Source organism: Bombyx mandarina, chromosome 06 (assembly GCF_030267445.1).
Source record: "Bombyx mandarina strain Sakado chromosome 06, ASM3026744v2".
NCBI lineage: Eukaryota > Metazoa > Arthropoda > Insecta > Lepidoptera > Bombycidae > Bombyx > Bombyx mandarina.
Genome location: NC_143213.1, coordinates 2,432,764 through 2,455,820, shown reverse-complemented (window position 1 = coordinate 2,455,820; position 23,057 = coordinate 2,432,764). Strand labels below are relative to the sequence as shown.

The following is a 23,057-nucleotide window of genomic DNA, read 5'->3' as shown; positions in this document are numbered from 1 at the left end:
CACCTGATTAATAACATAAAATGCTGTTAATCTACTTATTTCTGCAGTTAATTCTGTTAATTAATTATTCTGTTATAAATATTAAGTTATTCAAACGAAATGGTTTTGCAATCGTTCCGCTCAGACAAAAAGATCCTTGAAGAACAAATATGAATGATCTACTTATTTCTGCAATTAATTCTGTTATAAATATGAAGTTATTCAAACAAAATGGTTTTGAAATCGTTCCGCTTAGACAAAAAGATTATTGAAAAAAGCATATTAATTATTATAAATAGATTAATGATTGAGATTTTGAATTATGAGATTAATTTTCAATAAGAAAGTTTAATAGGAATATTGAAACTGTGAAGGGAATATTGAAAATCCAAATTTAATTCACATGTTGCCGTTGTAATTTTGGCTTAAATGCTAAGTTATTGTAGTGGTTATTTGGATGGCGATAGCTGTCTTAAAAGATATTTTAAAAAAATAGATCGCGCGTATTTTCAAGATAAGTCTACATAAATACTCAAGAGTCATTCCTCTGAATATTCTTGATCTTAGAAAATCGGTCTTATATTTTTACCTTTAAAATTGTTACCTATACGCGTCATTTCATCACATGTATTTAAGTTCTTTAAATGTTTTTGTTATTATATTTTTCTACGTGTATGTATTTTATTTATTTAAATACATATGTTGCAAATATCGGATCTCTGAAGATTTCGTGTAGTTTTAAAATAATTAGCACACAGGTACCGCTCAATCTTCTTTTCTTTATTCACTGTCTTATATTTTTTGTCTTGTCTTATGTTGACTGTAAGTTGCAAGTGTCAAAAATTAAGGATTCCTTTGCCTCAATTTGAATTTGAAGAAATCGAATAAACGCCTATGTTTGTTCTACATACATAATGAATATATTTTTTATTTAGAAGCTTGACTTCCCGTAATTGAGATTAATTGGATTGTTTACCAATACGTATCGACAGAAATTGCTATTCGGGTTAATTTTTCACTTAACAGATGATTTATTTAAAGAAATAATTTGCTCCTTGCTATACCCCCTTTCTTTGGGAAGACTTGGAGCGATAAGGTTGCCTATTATTAGTTTTCAAAATTGCGTTCTAAGGGTTTTAGGTACTATTGTCTCTTACTTGCGATTTTTATCGAAACACTGTATTAATTTAAGCACGAAAGAATTTTAAATGGCAACTTTTGAATTTGTTTTGCCGGTGAATCATTTGCAACACCGAGTGGACGTCTCTATCGAAATAAATCGATGTGTTTAAGTTATTTGAAAATCCAAAGTACTATTATCCTTTGCTTTCACACAATGCGCTATCAACTTTTACAATTTTATACAAGAAAAACATTGATTAATTCAATACATAGTACCCATATATTCTTTTTGCGAAATGAAAGTGTAGTTTTAGAAAATCGTATTATTTTTCAGAGGCGTGTGGCGGCGCGGCCTTCGTCGGGGCGCGGGGCGAGGGGCGCGGGGCGAGGCGGGAGGTCGGCATTGACGTCATCCCGCTCGGCCCAATAGCGCAGCGCCCGACTTACTCCCGGATTCTACAAGCTAACCGTCAAAGTTTACTGTGCGCACAGAAAGCCCTCAATTGGCCTCAACTTTCGTGTTATTACAATGATCCACCTTATAAATTCATGGGCATTGTGTATTATAAATGTTCCTGGTTCGAAAACGCAATTCCCCAAAATTCCCCTATTGGAACACGAACGTTCTGAATATTTTAGTGGTTTGAGTTGAAACTGAAAGCATTTCGTTGACTTAAATAGAGCGAGCTCCGAAATAGAGGAAAAATTTAGAAAATATAATACATTTTTTAATATCCTAGTATTAAAGTATTTGTGTATGTATTTTTTTATTGCCCTTGTAGGCAGACGGGCATACGGCCCACCTGATGGTGAGTGGTTACCGTCGCCCATGGACTTCAGCAACGCCAGGGGCAGAGCCAAGCCGCTGCCTACCGAAAACATTTGTAACATAATATAAATTTCATTGCACCTACCACTATTTACTTTGCACTACCTTTGGTTGACTGGTAGAGAATGCCTTAGGCCATTATAAATTTTAGGCCAATGTAAATTTTACGTGTAATAAATAAATAAAATAAAGAAATAAAATGTGAATATGGGCAATAAATAACTATAATGGCTTAAATTTTATATATTTCCGCTCTAATGTACTTACAATCATTGGACGAACACTAGTATAGATCTAATTAAAGTTGAATTTTGACCAATTCATTCCAATTTAAATGCATATACTAGATAATTGACTTTTAAATGCCCTATCGAACTAAATGTTCCTGTTTTGCTACTTAAATCTGTGATCCGGTAGTAATTTAACACTTTTTTTGGTTCTCATTGTAATAACACTAGCCCGTTCGGTTCTATGTAGTAACTGTTAAATGATAATAAAAAAATCATAAGATTTGTGGAATTCAATCAATAAACTTCGTCAACTATGTATCAAGCTGAGCTTAAAATTATTATCTTTGTGAAAACTATTTGATATTCGGTCACTGTTGTGCTTAGGCTTGTCCCTTATGTATTTTTTAAATTGCTTAGATGGGTGGACGAGCTCACAGCCAACCTGGTGTTAAGTGGTTACTGGAGTCCATATAAATCTACAACGTAAATGCGCCACCCACCTTGAGATATAAGTTCTAAGGTCTCAAGTATAGTTACAACGGCTGCCCCACCCTTCAAACCGAAACGTATCACTGCTTCACGGCAGAAATAGGCAGGGTGGTGGTACCTACGCGTGCGGACTCAAGAGGTCCTACCACCAGTAAAAAATGTATCTACATTCGTGTCTATGGCACTCATAAAACACGAGATATCCTAACTTGGAATCTTTTAGTGTGTAATGGGAATTAAAACAAAAGCAAACTCAATATTTTTTCGGTTAATATAGCTACCAGAAATGTCATAAGCGAAATTAATGAAATCTAAACGTTATTATTAAGCACAGAATACAATATTTCGTATATTACTGGTGCTAGGACCTCTTGTGAGTCCGCGTGGGTGGGTACCACCACCCTGCCTATTTCTGCCGTGAAGCAGTAATGCGTTTCGGTTTGAAGGGTGGGGCAGCCGTTGTAACTATACTTGAGACCTTAGAACTTATATCTCAAGGTGGGTGGCGCATTTACGTTGTAGATGTCTATGGGCTCTAGTAACCACTTAATACCAGGTGGGCTGTGAGATCGTCCACCCATCAAAGCAATTAAAAAAAAAAAGCTTTACGGTTTCAAATAAATTTAAAATCAATTAAAAATTGAAGGAGGAAAAAACAGTAATGACCCGTCGAATAAACCTTTGACCTGTATTTGGGGAATGAAGATTACCTAAACTTATATAAAAAATAAATTAAAAAAATATTATTAAATCAACTGTCCAGGACACATTTTTCGGGCTTACGTAACGAATTTCTCACAAAATTGATTTCATCGATATACTGCTAATACATCTCGAGTAAATCATCGACATTTCCAATTAGTACCCTATCGTACCCGTACTTAAAAAAGTATCGAATTTTAAATCCTATATTTAATTAGTTTTTGAACTTCCGCGTCATGCCCACCGTGGACCTATTAGTGTTACGCTGACGTAACTACTATAGTAACCTCGCTTTATAATCCGCGATTCAGTAGTTTACTACAATCTTTTAGTTGCAGTATCGGTTCTACATGCAAATATTTACTAAATTAAATTGGAAGAGGTGTAGGCGCTTTTTGAATTCTATTTAGAAACAGTTTCAATGTTAGCGGAAGGTAAACCGAAGGAAAACCGTCTGCGGCTCACTATCGGCTAGTGAATTCGTTTTATTCGTCTCAAAGCGACTCACGCGCCATTATGGTACCATGTAAGAAGCCTGGAAAATTTCAAAAACGACTCCACTGATTTTTTTTTATTTCTTTTTTATTGCTTAGTTGGATGGACGAGCTCACATCCCACCTGGTGTTAAGTGGTTACAGGAACCCATAGACATCTACAACGTAAATGCGCCACCCACCTTGAGATATAAGTTCTAAGATCTCGATATAGTTACAACGGCTGCCCTACCCTTCAGACCGAAACGTATTACTGCTTCACGGCAGAAATAGGCCAGGGCGGTGGTACCTACCCGCGCGGACTCACAAGATATTCTGAAACAATCAGATTTACTACATGTGGAGCAAAGCAAACAGTTAATTGAAAATTCAAATGCACATTTTACAAGGCACGATTAAAAGCGAAATGAAATAAATTACATAATTAAAAAAACCGGCATGGAAGATAAAATTAGAACTCATCAATTCGTTGGTCTGCCGTGAGTAGGAGAGGCGTGTAGTGTTTACATGAGACGACGTCAAAAAATAATCCCAAAAAAAAAATCGTAACGTATAAATTGACGTATTATTTTAAACTTGGCAATAAATTTTTGAGATACTAATAATTTTAATTCTTTTTCTTTCAACGGAAATTACAAGCTATGTCCCATACTCATCATGCGAGTTTAGATATATAGAGTATAGAATTTATAGAGAAGCGCAAGTGAAGTATCATGTAATTTAATGTAGTCCTCTGTCTATCACATCCTGTCTTCCTTAATAGACTCTTTAATTTTTATGACATGAAATCAAATCACACAAAAATAAGTTTTAAATTGATTTAAAAAAAATACCGCAACGCGTTTCGCGATACGCGCGTTCCCTACAATGAAATTACCGAAATAATCGACAAAAAAATTCAGATGTTTTGGATAGCGAACGAAAAACTATGTGTGACGTTCATTAAACACCAGTTTCTTAAAGAAAATAAAAGACATTAATAGTTGGGCCGTTAAATGAAGGTGTATCGTAATAAATTTCGGAGCGTGCGTGGGCGCAGATCAAACGGACACCAGCGCGACCGGGCGACACCTGCGCTGCAGCCGTGCGTCCGGTAAACACTAAACGAATACGTGGCGCCTATAACAAAACACATAAGTTTTTTTTCTTTCGTGTATCTGTTAAACACTAAAGGAATACGTCACGTAACGCCTATAACAAAACACATGTGGTTTTTTTTTCTCCCACCCAAGATTGTAACCTTAGACGGTTATGCCAGGGTAACCGAATGAGACACATGGTACGAGCCCGTCGCCTTATTATAAGCCGTCGTGGCGTGCGGTGCGTTCATGTGGAGCGATGCACCGATGTTCGAATCCCAGGCGGGTACCAATTTTTCTAATGAAATACGTACTCAACAAATGTACACGATTGACTTCTACGGCGAAGGAATAATATCGTGTAATAAAAATCAAACCCGCAAAATTATAATTTGCGTAATTACTGGTGGTAGGACCTCTTGCGAGTCCGTGCGGGTAGGTACCATGGCCCTGCCTATTTCTGCCGTGAAGCAGTAATGCGCTTCGATTTGAAGAGTGGGGCAGCCGTTGTTGCTATACTGAGACCTTAGAACTTATATCTCAAAGTGGGTGGGGCATTTACGTTGTAGATGTCTATGGGCTCCAGTAATCACTTAACACCAGGTGGGCTGTGAGCTCGTCTACCCATCTAAACAATAAAAAAAAATCTTATTTAATTTTCATCGCATATATGAGCAAACGAGATCATGGTCCAATTAAAGTGAAATAGCAGAGTTATCACGAAGGAAATGCAGCCGCTCATCTTGAAGCGAAGTCTCAAGTGCAACTGATATTACACCTTTCAGACCAGAACAAATAGTTCTTAACTAGCCTTCTAGTCTTACGGTAGGAATAGGCAGGATGTTGGTACAACTCACAGTTCGCCCCACCACCATTCGTACTTCGAAGAAACGAGCAGTATCCACTGTGATATTATGGCATAAAGGATACCCGTTGCTTTATCGGGATCTACTGAACAAATTTTTAATTTCTTTGACAATAATCGCGCCGTTTCAATGTTAAAACTAGGATAGTATTTTTCTTCAACAGCTAGATACTGCGATATTCTTTATATTTGCGTTATAATAGGAAAATGTATCCTGCATACTCTGACGTAGATTAGAAAGTGCTTATGTCAAAATAGAACAACAGTTGTGGTCAATTATTACAAAAGAGGTCTTATTTAGAGCGCGCTCGACATTTTTATAATTTCGACTAGGCCGGATGAAATGACATAAACCAGAAACTTAGATTTCAGAAGCCAATATCCAGACTCCGAGTCAATGACTTAAATAAGATCACTTTTATTAAAAAAAAAAGACATTAATATTTTTTAAATGCCATATTTTTGTAACCTAATTTTATATTTTTATTACATAAAAGCCGCAGTTCAATGACCTATTTAGTTTGGGTGTCTAATCAGTCGTAATCCGCGTTATTCAGTGCGTTCAGTCTTGTGCAAGGGGCCGTCCTGTGACGTCATACGTGACACACTTTACTCCGACTATCTGGAACGATGATCCGGTCCGGGCATAGGGAAACGCGAATATTTTCACTTCAATTATTGTAAGCATTTGATTTTTCTTGTCTAGGCAGTTGGATCCACACAGTGGCTTGGGATCGGCGCAGCATGTCCTCTTTGTCTATTCAAGCCAATAATACGTCATCGTTGTATTAATATCCTTCTCACACATATCCGCTTTTACAAAGTGTCTAAGTTCTATCGGCGCTTCTATCTAGGTACCTCAAGCACAGGTCACCCTTTTCGTCGAACCCGTCGCTTGCTACGAAGGGCTCGCTGAGTAAATTAATCCAAAGAGACAGCCCACTGAGTTTCTCGCCGGATCTTCTCAGACACACTGAGCGTTTCCGATCCGATGGTACATTCTGCGAAGCACTGCTTTTGCTAGGACTAGTGTTAGCAACGTCCTCAGCTTAGAGCCCCGTAAGCTCACCTACCAGTCAGGTTACGCTGGTATAATCATCTAACCTTAGGTAGGAGGTTTGTGGTCGTCGTGGCCTAACGGATAAGATGTCCGGTGCATTCGTGTTGAAGCGATGCACCGGTGTTCGAATCCCGCAGGCGGGTACCAATTTTTCTAATGAAATACGTACTCAACAAATGTTCACGATTGACTGTGGTCGTCGTGGCCTAACGGATAAGATGTCCGGTGCATTCGTGTTGAAGCGATGCACCGGTGTTCGAATCCCGCAGGCGGGTACCAATTTTTCTAATGAAATACGTACTCAACAAATGTTCACGATTGACTTCCACGGTGAAGGAATAACATCGTGTAATAAAAATGAAACCCGCAAAATTATAATTTGCGTAATTACTGGTGGTAGGACCTCTTGTGAGTCCGCACGGGTAGGTACCACCGCCCCGCCTATTTCTGCCGTGAAGCAGTAATGCGTTTCGGTTTGAAGGGTGGGGCAGCCGTTGTGACTATATGAGACCTTAGAACTATATCTCAAGGTGTGTGGCGCATTTACGTTGTAGATGTCTATGGGCTCCAGTAACCACTTAACATCAGGTGGGCTGTGAGCTCGTCCACACAGCAAAGCAATAAAAAAAAAAAAAAAAAAAGGAAAAACGAACGCTTTAGTTTTTTCAATAATTCTAGTAATTTCTAACTACGGGGTTCCATTGACGTCAAGACTGGCATATTTACAGCACGACCCAGAATCAGGTCAGCGGTAACGGATCCTGTCCTAAGAATCACTTCGAACTCGATAGCTGCATTGACTAATCCACAAATAGATTAAATGTCGTTTTAATATATTATTATATATGTCGTGGATAACGACTTTTAGTTGTCGTGGACAACGACTTTTAGTAATATTAAGACGGTGGTTTTGATTATTATTTTAAATGATGAAATGTTGTTTTGATAAATATCACAAAATGAAGGGTAGACTCCATAACGCCACAGTATAAAATGGCGGTACGTGGACAGAGTCGTGGCATTCGGTGTCAGACAGTCATTCCGTCCATCTCAGTCAGTGAATCTCTGACAGTCAGTCAGTCAGTCAGTCGGTCTGTCGGTATGTGCAACGAAACTGTCGGTTTATCCTGTCATTGTGAAAGTTGTGTGTGTTGAGTTTCAATAATTATTATTCAAAAGGTTTTATTGACTTTTTATAAACTGAGTTCAACCAAATACGAGTGATAACGGAAACTACCGCTTAGCCATCCCTGACGAACACCGCCGACATAATATATATTCGAATTACGATCGAAGCTGACATAGTTTGTTCAGAAATGTTATTCCTTAAACGTATTTTCAATTAAAAGTCAAAATTATGTTTGGTATGGCACAGAGACTAAAAATTCTTAATAACACACAATACCATACTATTATTAATACATTATAATATTATTATTTCGGAGCGTTTTCTGAATCCATATAGTATAGAATACGATTGTTTAATTCTATGCGATATCATCTTGTACTATACGATAATAGAAAGCTTTCCAATTTTATTGGTCAAATTTAAACTTACGCGCTGTCATTAGTTTGGTACTTGGTACTTGGTATATGTAACGAAATATTTGAACGTAATTTTCACAGACTTCAAGACCTCCGATTGACTTCACAATTTACTCACGCACCAAGTACCGACGACAATACAATAATTTTATAATTTCGCTCTAATATCCTGACCGGTACCGAGGGGAACACAAAGATTAATTTGATTCGCTGTTTAGGCGAGTTTGTAAAATATAGGGAGACTTTTCACAGTATCATGTTAAATCATAAATTAATTTTGTGTTTTAAACATTATGAAAAATATTCTTCTTTTGTATGGTGAACTTAATGACATTCGCTTACTGAAACACAATACTCGGTACTTGTAGTAGTAGGGTTCGGATGGGTACTACTATATAATACCGTCCAGTTCTACTTCTACTACTACTAAAGAATTGTGAAGTCCAGTTTCAAGGTCAGAACAGTTGCTGCACCAAAGCAATGGAAACCAATGGAAAGCAATTTTTACTGGTGGTAGGACCTCTTATGAGTCCGCACGGGTAGGTACCACCACCCTGCCTATTTCTGCCGTGAAGCAGTAATGCGTTTCGGTTTGAAGGGTGGGGCAGCCGTTGTAACTATAATTGAGACCTTAGAACTTATATCTCAAGGTGGGTGGCGCATTTACGTTGTAGATGTCTATGGGCTCCAGTAACCACTTAACACCAGGTGGGCTGTGAGCTCGTCCACTAATCTAAGCAATAAAAAAAAAAAAACCTCAAGCTTGTGTTTCAGAGCGGGTAGCGGACATTTAAAAAAAAAACGTTCCCACAAAGCGGCTTTTTTCCTTGATATTCTTTGCCATCAAGATACCAAAGCTCCTTGCTATCAAGATACCAAAGCTCCTTGCTATCAAGATACCAAAGCTCCTTGCTAAAAATATATCATTTCTGAATTTAAAACACAAAAGCTGACAAGAGTGATTCGATTTGAAACTAGGTCGCGTTTTTTGAATTGATACAATACAGGGCTGCCGCCATTCAAGTTGAGAAGTTGAATGACGTCACGAGTCGCGCACGCTCCGCCTTGAATAATTTTATACTAGCTACGGTTGCATCGGAAGGGAGAAAGGCTAGTTGCTATTTCTCTTGCCCGTTTCATATCAATATTCATTGAGATGACACTTAAAATGTTGACTACCGGGACTTTTTTGGGGGCGTATTTCCAACCAGTACCGATGAGGTCTTTTCGAGGCAAGATTGAGACTACTTTACAGTGCGTATAAGACTTGGTAAGCCTCACAAAAGTCCGTTTCTGAATATGACCATACTCATAGAAATGTGCGAAAGAATGCGTTTTTGACTGCCGCATAAGAGAATAGACGCGCATGGAGCTTTTTGAACCACGTAACACAGTCGGCTTGTTAAATGTATGTTTAAGCGGACATTTTCTAGCACAATTTTTTCTTGTTTGGCGAATTTTAACCTGAATACGATAATAGCTAAAGCATGAGCTAGAATTAAAAAAAGCATTATGGTAAAGTACAAAATGGCGTATGTCTGTTTGTTCGCCCATTCCGGAGACTCTAGGGCATTATTTCCACTAATTATTATTACAGTTTGATAAAGGCTTATCTGATGCGCTTTAAGAATCCACGTCGCAAGAAAACTTCAAAATATTTGGCTGTTCTTTCTGGCTGACAAAAGAACCGTATTTTTGTATGACTGGTTTGCGTCAATGGATCCGATCCTACTCATAGGAAGTAGGGAGGAGAGAGAGGCCTTGTTAAATGTCAAAGGATTTACAGTGGCCGGGTCACGAGTGCAACGCTCCATGGAAATGTGTCAGCTATGACGTCAGCGGGGTTCTTACACAGAAATGCGCGCGCCGTGCAAAGGTCCATCGACTTATCTGTGAAATGGGGGAGCATGGAGCACGATCGCCAATTTCGATAGCGTCATATTAATGTATTTTGAAAGTTGCATTCGGAACAATATTTTAAGAGTGAAAACCTCTATTGATGAGAAATCTACATCAACAAGCACTGACAATTCTATTTGATATATATATCCCAATGTGAAAATAAGAACGCCTTATATAATATATAATAAAGAAAACGAAATATTGGATTTATTATTGTCGTCGAATTCAGCATCATATGGGGAAAATACACATCTTTTTTATGTGATTAGATGGAACGAATTCTGCGGCCTGACTACTATTACTGAATATAAAAACACATAGCTTAGAGATTTGCTAGTAGCTTACAGGTATATGAGACAGTACACGATATTCGCCACACCATCGGTACTTACTAACATTTACCCCTATATATCAATTATAGCATCAATGTGTGTTTTCATTATTCAAGTTCGTCTTCTTATTATTATTATTATCCCGTATTATGTGGGGTCGGCTCTGCATGCCCTGTTATCATGTTGCATAGGGATTTGGCATAAGTTTTACGACCGGCATCTTGCCTGAGGTTATATCTCCATCTATCCATTGCAACGGTACTACTATATAATAATACCAATTTTCTATTTATTCTTTCGATGTTTCTTTTACAATTATCCATTTTTGATTCTATAATTCTAATTTATTCTATAATCCTAAATTAAACATTTACACTAAAAAATATTATTTTTTTCAAATACTATTAGATAAAAAAAAGATCATTTTATTCGTTTGTCTGTAGTTTAATAAATTTCTTCATTATTCAAATACTACCACGTAATAATAGACTACGGGAGATCATATTATTTAGAGAGTTCTTCATCGCCGCTAGAGTTTTATTTCGGTGCATGCGTGAAGGAATATCACAGTTTAAAGATATAGTCGTTATAAATAGAACTATTGTGCTTTTATTCGACCTAGATGAGCAACTGCCAAACATTGACTGTGAATCCGGGAAGGTCTGTCGTCCTCAATCTGTTTTCTTATTATTTATTTTTACATTGTTGATATTGGATTATATGTTTTGCGGTATTGCGAAATTAAGGCTTAGTTTGGATTGAAAGCTATGTTTTATGCTGAACACATCGACTGAATCTGTGTACAATAAAATATTGTCTTGTCGATTGGATATCATATGAATTTAGTGATTCTTTTTAGCGTGTCGCGGTCTAATAATTAAGAAATCAAATAATTTTGTGAGCGTCTGTTTGAAGTATTATTTGTAAAATTAAGCTAAATACCATAACTTTTTTTTAAAGATTCGTTAATTTTCTAGACGATAGTTTCCTACTCGTGAAACAATGTATACATATCGGATTGGCAGAGGCTTATTTATACCATCTTCTTTTTCTCCACCTTATCCCAATAGGTGGGGTCGGCAGAGCAAATTGTTTCTCTTCCATTCGCTTCTATCAGCCGTCATCTCAACACTTACTCCTCTCTCTCTCATATCGTCATTCACACACTCCATCCATGTCTTCTTCTGTCGACCTCTTCCCCCTCTACCTTGCACTACCATTTCCATACATCTCCTGTCCATACCACACTAAACATCCATATCTTATCTTATACCTTTAAACGAGCAATTTTTGTATTTATATAATCTGAATCTCGAAAACGGCTCCAACGATTTTCATAAAATTTAGTATACAGGGGATTTCGGGGGCGATAAATCGATCTAGCTACGATTTATTTTCAGAAAATGCTATCTTAATCGTGTTTTAAAAAATCAACTTTATCGATAGTCAACTTTATGACTCTTCCCGACATCTATTGGTGAATAATAATACTATTTTTCTTAATTGAGGGCAAATAACCGCTTTAAAGACACAAAACGATGCGTTATCAAAAAAAAAGAAAAATAACGAGCAAAGTTCGGTCATCATTTAGTGAAAATTAAAGCACGATAATCCCAATAACCTATTTTAATAGGTCATCCTAAACATAAACACTACAATGTGGACCAGTTTCGCGAACGTTTGTTACCCGTTTTATAATTAAGCGCTTCGTGTGTGGGCGGCACGCACGCACTCACTACACGCACTTGACCGATAATTTATTTTTGAATTCGGCAAAAGCGTAACCTAAACCCGGTGTTTTAGAAGGACTTACGTACGTGTGCGTTATTAGGCGATTATTGATGTGCTATCTAGAATAACACCTCACCTGTACCTCTCTGTGAAGCACTGCTCTTATTAGGGTTGGTGTTAGCAACGTCGTCAGGTTTGAGCCCCGTGAGCTCACCTACTCGCCCGGAGAATATAGTATAGCCCCTCGAGGTATTTATTTATTTTATTTTTATTTATTTCTTTATGTACACACAGAAAAAAAGATATAGTACAGAGTAATAGGAGGTACTTGAAGAGGTAGGAAAAAAACCGTACCTTCCTGTCGGTGAAAGCGATTACAGAATTCGTCGGAGTATAGGCCAGTAGAGATATTCACTGATATTGCAAGTTCGCACAAATTGTACACAGCTACCATACAGATTAGTTGCGGCGTTAAGGATGGGACAACTACTATGTAATGAGCTGGAAATCAACATTTTGGCTACGTCACAGGGTGGCCAGATTCGCGATGTTTAGTCTATGAGTTTCTGTGATCATTTAATATTAGATAGGCCACGAGTTGGTCCGACCTACTGCAACCGTATATAAATTAAAAGGAAACCTTGACAAAAAGATTCTTGAAGTTTTGTAAACATTGCTTAAATATCAGATTTTCGATTAAGAATAATTTGAAAAATCTGAAACATTTTTGTGTAAGACGTTTTTTTTAAATTGCGAATCACCTGGTGTAAAGTGATCACTTGAAGCCATAGACTACAACAACGTAAATGCCGCCACCTACCTTGACACATCAGTTCTAATTCCCAGTTTTTATGGTATAACGGCTGCCCCACATTTAAAATCGAAACGCATTACTGCTTTAAAGCAAAAGTAAGTAGGTTGGTATCTACCGGAGCGCGCTCACAAAACGTCCTACCACCACTAAATTTGAGTTTAATTAAATACATTTTTTGTCTGATTAGACGATCGAATCTTCAAATTCAAAAGAAAACTATGTCCAGAACAACTAAAAGGACGCTAATCGTGACGTATACATATGTGGCCTTCTAATATACAAGTTCTGCGCGAGAGAACTCCTTTGTAGCCAGTGAATGAACAAAGACAACAAAGACGGCACCGAGCCGTACTCCTTTGTTAAAATGCAGTCACTGGCTGGAAACGTCACACTGCACTGTTTTGTGTGTTGAATATGAATTGTGCAGTGGCTTTGAATGTGTAATAATACTATTGAGGCTCACAGGTCTAGCTTGGTTTGAATATATCAATCAATATTAGCGCCATTTTTTACGCCATTTTGTTTTCTCAAACGCGACGCGTGGTGTATTAATTTTTAATTGTACCCACTCCCGCAGAACTATTATAAAAACTCTGATAAATTAACGAGATAATACTTATTATTATAGGAATGTTGGAATTACATTTTATAAAACATTTTTTTTCTTCAATATCGAATAAGCTTTTCAAAAATGTAACAGATGCAAAATTTGTAAGCTGTTGGCGGGTTGATGGTAAAAACAAAAAAAAGGGCCCCGTGTGGCGGTTCATGGCACTACCGCCTTTACACCGCGATCGTGGAAGAAAGATAGTAGATTCTCACTGGTGGTAGGACCTCTTGTGAGTCTGCGCAGGTAAGTACCACCACCACCCAACAATAAATGTACTTCTTCTTTTTCTCCACCTTATCCCACTAGATGGGGTCGGCACAACTAATTTTTCTATTCCATTCTCTTCTATCAGCCGTCATTTAAACACTCACTCTTCTCTCTCTCTCTCATATCGTCATTCACACACTCCATCCATGTCTTCTTCGGTCGACCTCTTCTCCCTCTACCTTGCACTACCAGTTCCATACATCTCCTAGTCACATGCATGTACATCATGAATTAAATTGATATTTAATTAGGTCAACGTAGTACCTGTTATTTTGCATGTCCATTGATTTTATTTCATTTAAATGCCTCCGATTAGCTCCTCGAGTGTGACAAAAAGGATAGATAATTTATCAATTAGTTTTAAATTTATATAAATAGTAAAAGCAACATTGTAGTGCCCGTAGGACGTAATATGAAGCGAAAAACATTGTACTGTTTTTTCTATAAACAATAAAATAAGAAAATAAAACCTCCATGTTACCACAGAGCTTATATAGAGCATAGCAAAGGATCTAATCCCGACAGAAGTTTTTTTTTTTCTATACACCGTTATCTATAGTGTTATTATATTTCGTGCCCTCCTTTGGTTCATGTTTCCAGGGGGGTCGATGCAGGTCGCGGGGGGAGGCACCATTGACGCGCGTCTCTCAATGGCCAAGGAAGTAGGTCACCAGCGCGTGACGTCATCGACGACCTACATGGCAACCCTGGATGGTGCCTCGCCTCTGCCGATATACGAATGTATTTATACATTTACCGTCCCAACAAGACCATGGAGGTTTATTTTTAGAACATCAACCTGTGAACCTTTGAGAATTCAATAAATGATGTTTCGTTTAGTAATGTGTTAGATACCCTACATTGTTTTTTAAAGGATGACGAATTATTCATAGAAAATAAACCGTAAGTATTCTATAATATAATTTATTATATAATTAACTGTAATACCAAAAAAATATTATTTTATAAATTGACTTTGTATTATCAGTAAAATACTTTTATCTTTTGTTTGTCAATCGAATTTTGTTTGTTTGTTTGTGGTTGACAAAATAAAAGAACATCGATTAATACGAGTTAAATGAGAAACGGGAAATAAATAGTTTTTTTAAATATCTATGGAAAACTCAACAAAAATCATTGGATTCGAATATTAAATGTATCTGAATCATGTGACGTCATTATTTTAGTGTGTTATTATGTTCGATTTTAGATCGTTGTTGAGTACTAGTAAAATATAAAGATAAATTCAATCAAATCCGGTAAAAAAAACACAGCAGCATAAGAACAATTCATTACTGCAAGTATTATGCTTATACTGTGTAGGTACATTGCACTACAAGTATGGAGGGTAGAGGTAACCCTCCATAACTACACGTACCATACCACACTACAAGTACTACAAGTAATAATATATGATATAGAATATAATATAGTTTAGTACAATATAAGTAAATTATTATAATTTTAAAAATTATTTTTATTTATATGACTGTTCATATAAAGATTTTTTTTTAAACCATAAGTTACATAGATTGCACGAAAACCAATTGAACAAACAAAGTGTTTCAGCAACTGCATATTCAGATTGACAATATTCGGATTTGATTGAATTAAACTATCATGTTGTTGAAACGCAATAGTTATGACTTTAAGTACTTTGGTTTTGAAAAGACAAAAAAAATTATGAAATGACATTTACTGGTGGCAGGATCTCTTGTAAGTCCACACTGGTAGGTATCACCAGCCTGCCTATTTCAGTCGTGAAGCAGTAATGCGTTTCGGTTTGAAGGGTGGGGCAGCCGTTGTGACTATACCGAGACCTTAGAACCCATATCTGAAGGTTGGTGGCGGAATTTACATTTTAGATATCTATGGGCTCCGGTAATCACTTAAGCAATAAAAAAAATGACAAACAAAATAAGATCTTATATTGTTACAACAACGCTCTTTACGTTACTGAGACCGTTAATGTTCATCAAAGAGAATTCAATTGTCTACAAGTCGCCCCCACATTTCTCGGGTAGGCACGACATTGTTACATTGACAATACAATGTCCGTTGGAAGGCTGTTATCTCGACTATGTTCCACATACTCGCCGCGACGCCATGGACAGCCGGACACCCATTGTCTATGCGCCACTTAATTGTCACGTTGACGGCTAGTTCTTTTCAATGTGTAATGTATAGCTTCCAAGCCAACTAGGGATGCGAAGCGTCAGTGTGCGTACCTAGCATTACTTCAGTGGTACCTAGTCTTCTCCTAGCGCCATTATGTCAAAAGTTGACAATGCTATAGAGATGGGATAGTGTTTTTTTTTTCGTAATATATTATCTGTGACATTACCACACTTCCAATTTTTGTTTATGGAGGATAAAATTAAGGAGCACCATCTTGTATAGGGGACAAGTTGAAAAATGTGTCCATATACATAGAAACAGCAAGTTCATCACCACCATCAAGACTCACCGAAATAGTATTAGTGTAGGAAGTGCAAATGATATGAAAAGCTTTAAACAGAGTGAAGTGTGTTAATTTATGGAACTATTTTTAGTATCTTTCCCCTTGCTACTGTGGCGCCACTTTAATAGGGTCCCTTTCAGTGGACGCTTTTTAATACACTGAGATGTACTCCTTAGTTCTGTACAGGTAAAGCTAAAGCTACTGAATTGGAAGGTTTGTCTGGATTTTTTTAAATTATATAAAGAAACTGTCAACAGTCATTAGCTCAATAATACGCACATTAAATTTTTTGTTGAGAATTTATACAGTTCTTTGCTAAGCGTGATTTTTTTATTTATCGTTTGTTATGTCATAGAGATATATTTATGAGACTTTATTTAATTTATAAAGAACGTTAAATATTATTATTTTAGGTCAATGAAATAACAGCCAAGGGTAGATTTTAATGTGCAATCCTACCCTCCGTGATGTATATCAATCACCTATAGCATTTAACTGATTCGGTAGTGCAGTAATTAGTGCCCCTGACTGTTACGCCGAGAGTCGTGGGTTCGATTTCCACATCAGGCAAACATTCTTGTGATGAGGTTTCTTTTCTCTTTGTCTGGATGTTTACGAGTATTATCTATATATATATTTAACTAGCGACCCGCCCTCGCTTCGCTTCGGAAACATTAAAACACACATGAAACCAAAAAATAAAAATAAAATAAAAATTAAAAAAAGTAGCCTATGTTCATCAGGGACAATGTCGGCTTCTAATGGAAAAAGAATTTTTCAAATCGGTCCAGTAGTTTCGGAGCCTATTCGAAACAAACAAACAAACAAATCTTTCCTCTTTATAATATTAGTATAGATATAGATGTAATAAGTACGTACCTCAGTCTCTGGTAACCATAACACAAGGAATTCTAATTTAGGGCCGGATTTCTTTCCAGTCATTTATTATTATTTATTGATTATAACGACTGTCTAACCTTCGAATCAAAAGCGCACATTACTTCATAGTAAAACGGGCAAAACAGTCCGAGCTATACATCCCCAAACGTCAGTTTAAATTCTAAAGTGCATTGTCTGTGGAAATGCCCATTTCAAAGCGCTTTATCTCGCCCCACTTGGCTGGTGCGAGGCGTCGGACCGGGCTATTGTTCTTGTCGTATTGTCTCCACTAGTCTACACTGCTCATTGTCGAGCGGACGCGTGTCGAGATAGCGTTGAAATTCTAAAATCAATACGAAGTCGCGTATCGTATAGCTTTGAAACGCTTTGTCAGCTGAGACGTAACGTGTTTTAATGTAATTTTTTATTTACGAATAGCATTCCAATTTCATTGCACCGTGTGTTAACTTGACTAGCAAAAGCTAATCCATTTGTAACAACTTCAATACCAAAACTGAAAAGTTGAACTTCCAATATTTTGTATATTAAAAAAGTTGTTGAGGTCCACGTAGCATTAGCTACGCAAACACTTTGCTACGCGTCTGCATAAACTCGCTACGCCCTACTTTAACCGTAGACCTTGCTACGTGAAGGCTACGCGAAGGCTACGAACACCGATATACAGAGCCCATTTTACCTTGTCATTCAAGTTATTTATAGCTCCTACACTAACAACTTACCTTTATTATAGACAGGCAAATATCTCTTAGTGCTTAAATTATAGTGCTATTAAACAGCTCTTTTTTGTATTAACCCTTATATATAATAGACATATGGTTCAAATTTGTGATTGGTATTGTACAACTAAATATATTTAGTACGAGCGTATTATTTAGGAATAGCTTTAATTTTTTTTTCTAAAATATTAATTAATTGGTCAAGAGATAATAAAACTGCGTCCCGTAGGATAGAGGTTTTTTTTCGGGATTAAAGGTAGTCTATGTCCCTCTCCTAACCTAAAACATTACAAAACATCATGTGAAAGAAGCAACAGTCGTTTCTTGTCGAAAGTAATTTTATCATTTAGTGTTTTTGTGCGAAATAAATCCATCAATGCCACTCTGTTGACAGGTTTCTTTTTTACAGACAGCTTATTTGGTTTTTTATTTTAAATTGTAACCCATGAACAGAAAATACGGATTTTTGTTGAGAAAAGTTGTCCGATTTGTTTTATTTTGTTATTTTAGTGTTAGTGTGCAAAAATTACTGATTAAACTTGAGTTGAAAATTTTCGGCATGCTATGAATGTCATGAATCGCTCGGGAATGTTCTTAATCAGTCCGATAAAGTAAAAAAATACGAATCCTATTTTAAATCTATAATCAATGTTCGATACCAATAAACTTACCCTCAATAAACTGACTTTTGATCGTGGAAGTTAATTATGTATTCAAAATTTTCAGTCACGGAAGATTGAAGAAAATAGTTGCAGTAGTTGGACAATTCTTTGTTTTAAATATGGAGGGTAAAGGTAAGGAGCACCATTTTGTACAGTGGACGAGTTGAAAAAGTGTCCAATTGTAAACAGCAATCTATTGATCATAGACTCACCGAAATAGCGCTAGTGTAAAAAGTGGAAATGATATGAATGATAGCAGTTTCAAACAGAGTGAGGTGTGCTAGATTGAAGTGAAGTGTTGTAGCTTATTGCGCTGGTTTAAAAATCATTCCGCTTGCTACTGTGGCGCCACCTTGATTGGATCCTTTTCAGCGGACACTTTTTAATACATTGAGATGGTACTCCTTAGTCCTCTATGGTATTAATTTTTTTATTCTTTTATTGCGTAGATGGGTAGACGAGCTCAAAGTCCATGAGATAAGTTCTAAGGTCTCAACTATAGTTACAACGGCTACCCCACCCTTCAAACCGAAACGCATTACTGCTTCACGGCAGAAATAGGCGGGGTGGTGGTACCTACCCGTGCGGACTCACAAGAGGTCCTACCACCAGCAATTACGCAAATTAAAATTAATTATCCTACCACCAGTAATTACGCAAATTAAAATTAAATTAAATTAAAATTAATGAAATGTCATTTGATTGACAATTGCAGTCTGGGTTGCAACCTTCTCATAAATAAAACCCAAGCCCCAATTTAGTTATGGGAGACGACCGTAAAAGAAAAGCGCTTTATGCGTTGGCAACATTCCGTATTTGATGTTCAGAAAAATTTGAGTATGATCTCGCTTAAAGTATGGAATAGCACACCATTTTTTTCTAAATTTTGGACGAGTTATTAATGTTTTAATCTCGACGATAACACCTTTGATAATTATTTAAAATTTTTCGTGAATTACTTCGTGAGGTAGAAAAGTAAGGTTTATTTTTAGTTGTGATTCAAATATATTTACATCCGTTTATTTCAAAGTAAAATGCATAAAAAACTAGTTTTCAAGACGAAGATTCCTCGTATGCCGGCATTACAAAAAGGATGTTCATTTTGCATGTTTTTAAAATTTTATAAGGTCTATGCCGTTTCTAAAAATTCAGAAATTTTTCTAATAGATGTTTTGTATAGAAAACGACTTTACTGTACTTTACAACACTGTCTTGTGTGCGTTCGTTAACAGAATCTAGTCTGTTTTTTAACCGAATGATTAGTTAATGAACATACTTTCTTCTTACTCGTCATTAGGCATACCTGCATTGTACATTTAAGGTTATTTTAGAGATTATATCCTCCTTTAAGTTATTGTTTTAAGTTCTTAATATTTACAAGCCGATTAAGAATTTTGTATGAAATATACCGGTCATCGTTTGGTAGGTAGGAAAAAAATAATAATAATGAAATATGCAAAAGAAAAAACAGAAACACAATATTATTACTGAAATACAATAAAAATCAACGTTCTGGAACGAAGTACTCATCCCTACTTCGTACTATCTTTTAGATAATAATTAACCTTACAATTTGTTTTATCGAATAAACTTTGCTTATTGGTTTTCTTCTAGCTGCAACTCTGCGTGATATTTGGGCGTTTTGTGGACTCATGTTGTTAAGGAGCACTCAATTTAGCGAATTTTCCGTTTTTTTTTATTGCCCTTGTATATCTATTATTATATTGAGATATTGCATATCCCAAGAATACGCTTATAAATTATTAGAATACTGGGTATTCCAGTGTCACATCTAATAGGGATGCTTTGACATTCACTAAAAGTTATATATTGTGTTAATCGGAAAATTTGAACAATTTAAAAACTCACATAGAAAAAGTATGAATTTTGATAAAATTTCTCGGTGCGTAATCGCAAATTTCTACTGAAGATATTTATCATTGAAGTAAGCTTTTTATAATGCTTTAAAGACGATGTCTATAATGACAGGTTGGTAGGTAAACACACCGATGGTCAAACTGTTTTGTTAACCAACTTTAAAAAAAGAGGCGATTATAAATTCGATTGATTCTCTTTAGATGTGCTAGTTTTCATTTGAATGCTGATTCTAGTCATGTAGTCCCCTTCAAATTTTTCTCAAAATTAAATCAGTATTTTTTGAGTTATTTTTAATAGTTGCTTAATTTACTATATATTATCATCTATATATCAACTATATATTAGTCCAAAGACAGCCAATGCTAGACTCAGGCCTTCCCTAAGCCTCGCCATAATGTGCAACCTTAACTTCAACTAATATGATACCTCATTTCACTCGTTTGAAATCGATTTTTATTTCAATTGTTTGAAATCGATTTTTTAAATAAAATAATAATAATAATAATTTTAAAATTAACAATGGTAGATTGAGAAGTCATCTTGAACTAATCTGTCGCTCGTGTCATGCTGACATTGTATCGAGCATGACCGGTCGGCAACATATTTCATGTGTTTTCAAAAATATTTGGAGCTCACCAGAACCCAATATTACGGAATAGCAAACTTTCACCTACTAGTGTAGGTATCTTAAGGGAAATAAATACCAACATTGAAATAATGAAAACACGTAAAACCTCTTTTGATAATGCGAACGACGCTAGAAAACACGTCTTAACAAAATGGACGATTTGAATTTTTCTATGCGATTTTAGTCGGATATCTTATGTGAATTTACGAGTTCTATCTTAAGGATATTTGAACATGAGCATAGTAACGTTAACAGAGAAACACGGAATGCTGTTAAATAACAAAATTAAAGAGGTTATTAATAAATTAATAAAAAAAAAAACACTATTATTTATGAGGAGAATAAATGTATCACGAACTAAAATTATTATATATCGAATATTTCTCACGAACTAAATATTTTTTAATAAAGATGTTTTTCTTCGTCCTCAAACATTGGAAACGAATTTATCGTCCATTTTGTTTACATTTTCATTCATTTTTATTATCACCAGGATAAATGTGATAATGCGGTTTCAAAATAAGGAAAACGGCGATTAATTTTAATGATCTTCATTATTTGTACATATTTTTTGGTTTATATGTAAAATATTTATACATATGCTATCTAGGTATTAGCCATTTAAATGGGGAATATCAGAATGTCTATGAGGTCTGGGTGTACATATAAAATCTTTACGATTCGTCGAAATAGTTATTTCTCATTGACTAAATTAATTTGTGCCGTTTGATATACTCTGATCGTAGTAAAGCAAAACAACATGCGCAGAAAGAAATATCTTTTAATTAGACCTATTAGTAGTCGAGAGTATTAACGTCGCCTGGAACAGTTTGGTCGATGTGATGCAGCCGAAGAAACGGTTCTGATCGTCACTTACCACATAAGGCAACATCTAGATACAGCTAAGGGTACACGAGCGGGGGATGCAGCGCCGCGCCCCGGCCCCCCCGCCCCGGGAATGCTCTCGGAAAAAAAACCTCTTACAAAACAGATCGATCGATATTTTCCAAAACGTTCACTCATTTTCGTCACCGTAACGCTCGATTCTCGACCGATGCGGATCCGTCTAACGAGAACCGGACGCGAACTAGACCCGGCTCTCCGGAGCTCGCTTCCGTCCCGACTCTCGCGTGCTCCAGAACGACCCACTTCCGACGTCCTCGAAACGATCAAGTGCAAGGCAAGCCGGGGCCGGCGCTCCGCCCTCGGGCCGGAAGAGCCGCGGGCCCCGGGTTGCATAACGCGCTGGTCGTGCCGGCGAGCGCGCGGAGCCGGTATCGATGCGCGCGGGGCGCAAGCGCGGCGCGTACCTTCGCAGCCGTATCCCTGCCCGATGAGGCCCCACAGTAGGTCCGAGCAGTGATGGCAGTAGGTGGGCTTGTGGAAGGTCTTCTTGGCGAAGGAGTGGGTGCGATGGGGCGCGGGCGCGGCCTGCGCCATGGCTGGCGCACGGGCCGGGCCTGACGGGCGCGCTACTCATGCCGCGGCGCCCAGGGGCGCGCCGCGCTCTCCGAGCGGCTGTCGCGGCCCACCATCGCGGCGCGTCTGTCCCACACGCGCCCCGCCCAACGCCGCGCGTCTCGGCGCATGCCCGTCCCCGACCCAAGCCTCACCTTGTGCCGGCGGCTCGCAACCTGCACAACCTCGATCGATTCCTCTTCTCGATAACGAACCGGGACAACTCTTTACGTTTCTGCACTTCGACTGATATAGCGCGCGGCTTCTGTTGTCACTGTGTATTTAGCTTCTAGATTTCTTAAAT

General features: G+C 37.2%; 1 protein-coding gene across 7 annotated transcripts in view; it reads right to left on the bottom strand.

Annotated features, from left to right (window-relative positions):
* The window catches only part of LOC114239891 (diacylglycerol kinase theta), a 53,284-nt gene extending 30,447 nt beyond the window's left edge, over positions 1 to 22,837 (bottom strand). For 5 of the 7 annotated variants that reach the window (XM_028170311.2, XM_028170313.2, XM_028170312.2 and 2 more), the window contains exon 1: positions 22,606 to 22,837. In XM_028170311.2, coding sequence (XP_028026112.2) covers positions 22,606 to 22,735 — 130 coding nt within the window. In that variant the 5' untranslated portion in view covers positions 22,736 to 22,837. The remainder of the gene's footprint in view (positions 1 to 22,605) is intronic. The other 2 variants (XM_028170314.2, XM_028170315.2) reach the window with 1 other exon arrangement.
* Positions 22,838 to 23,057: the final 220 nt, after the last annotated feature.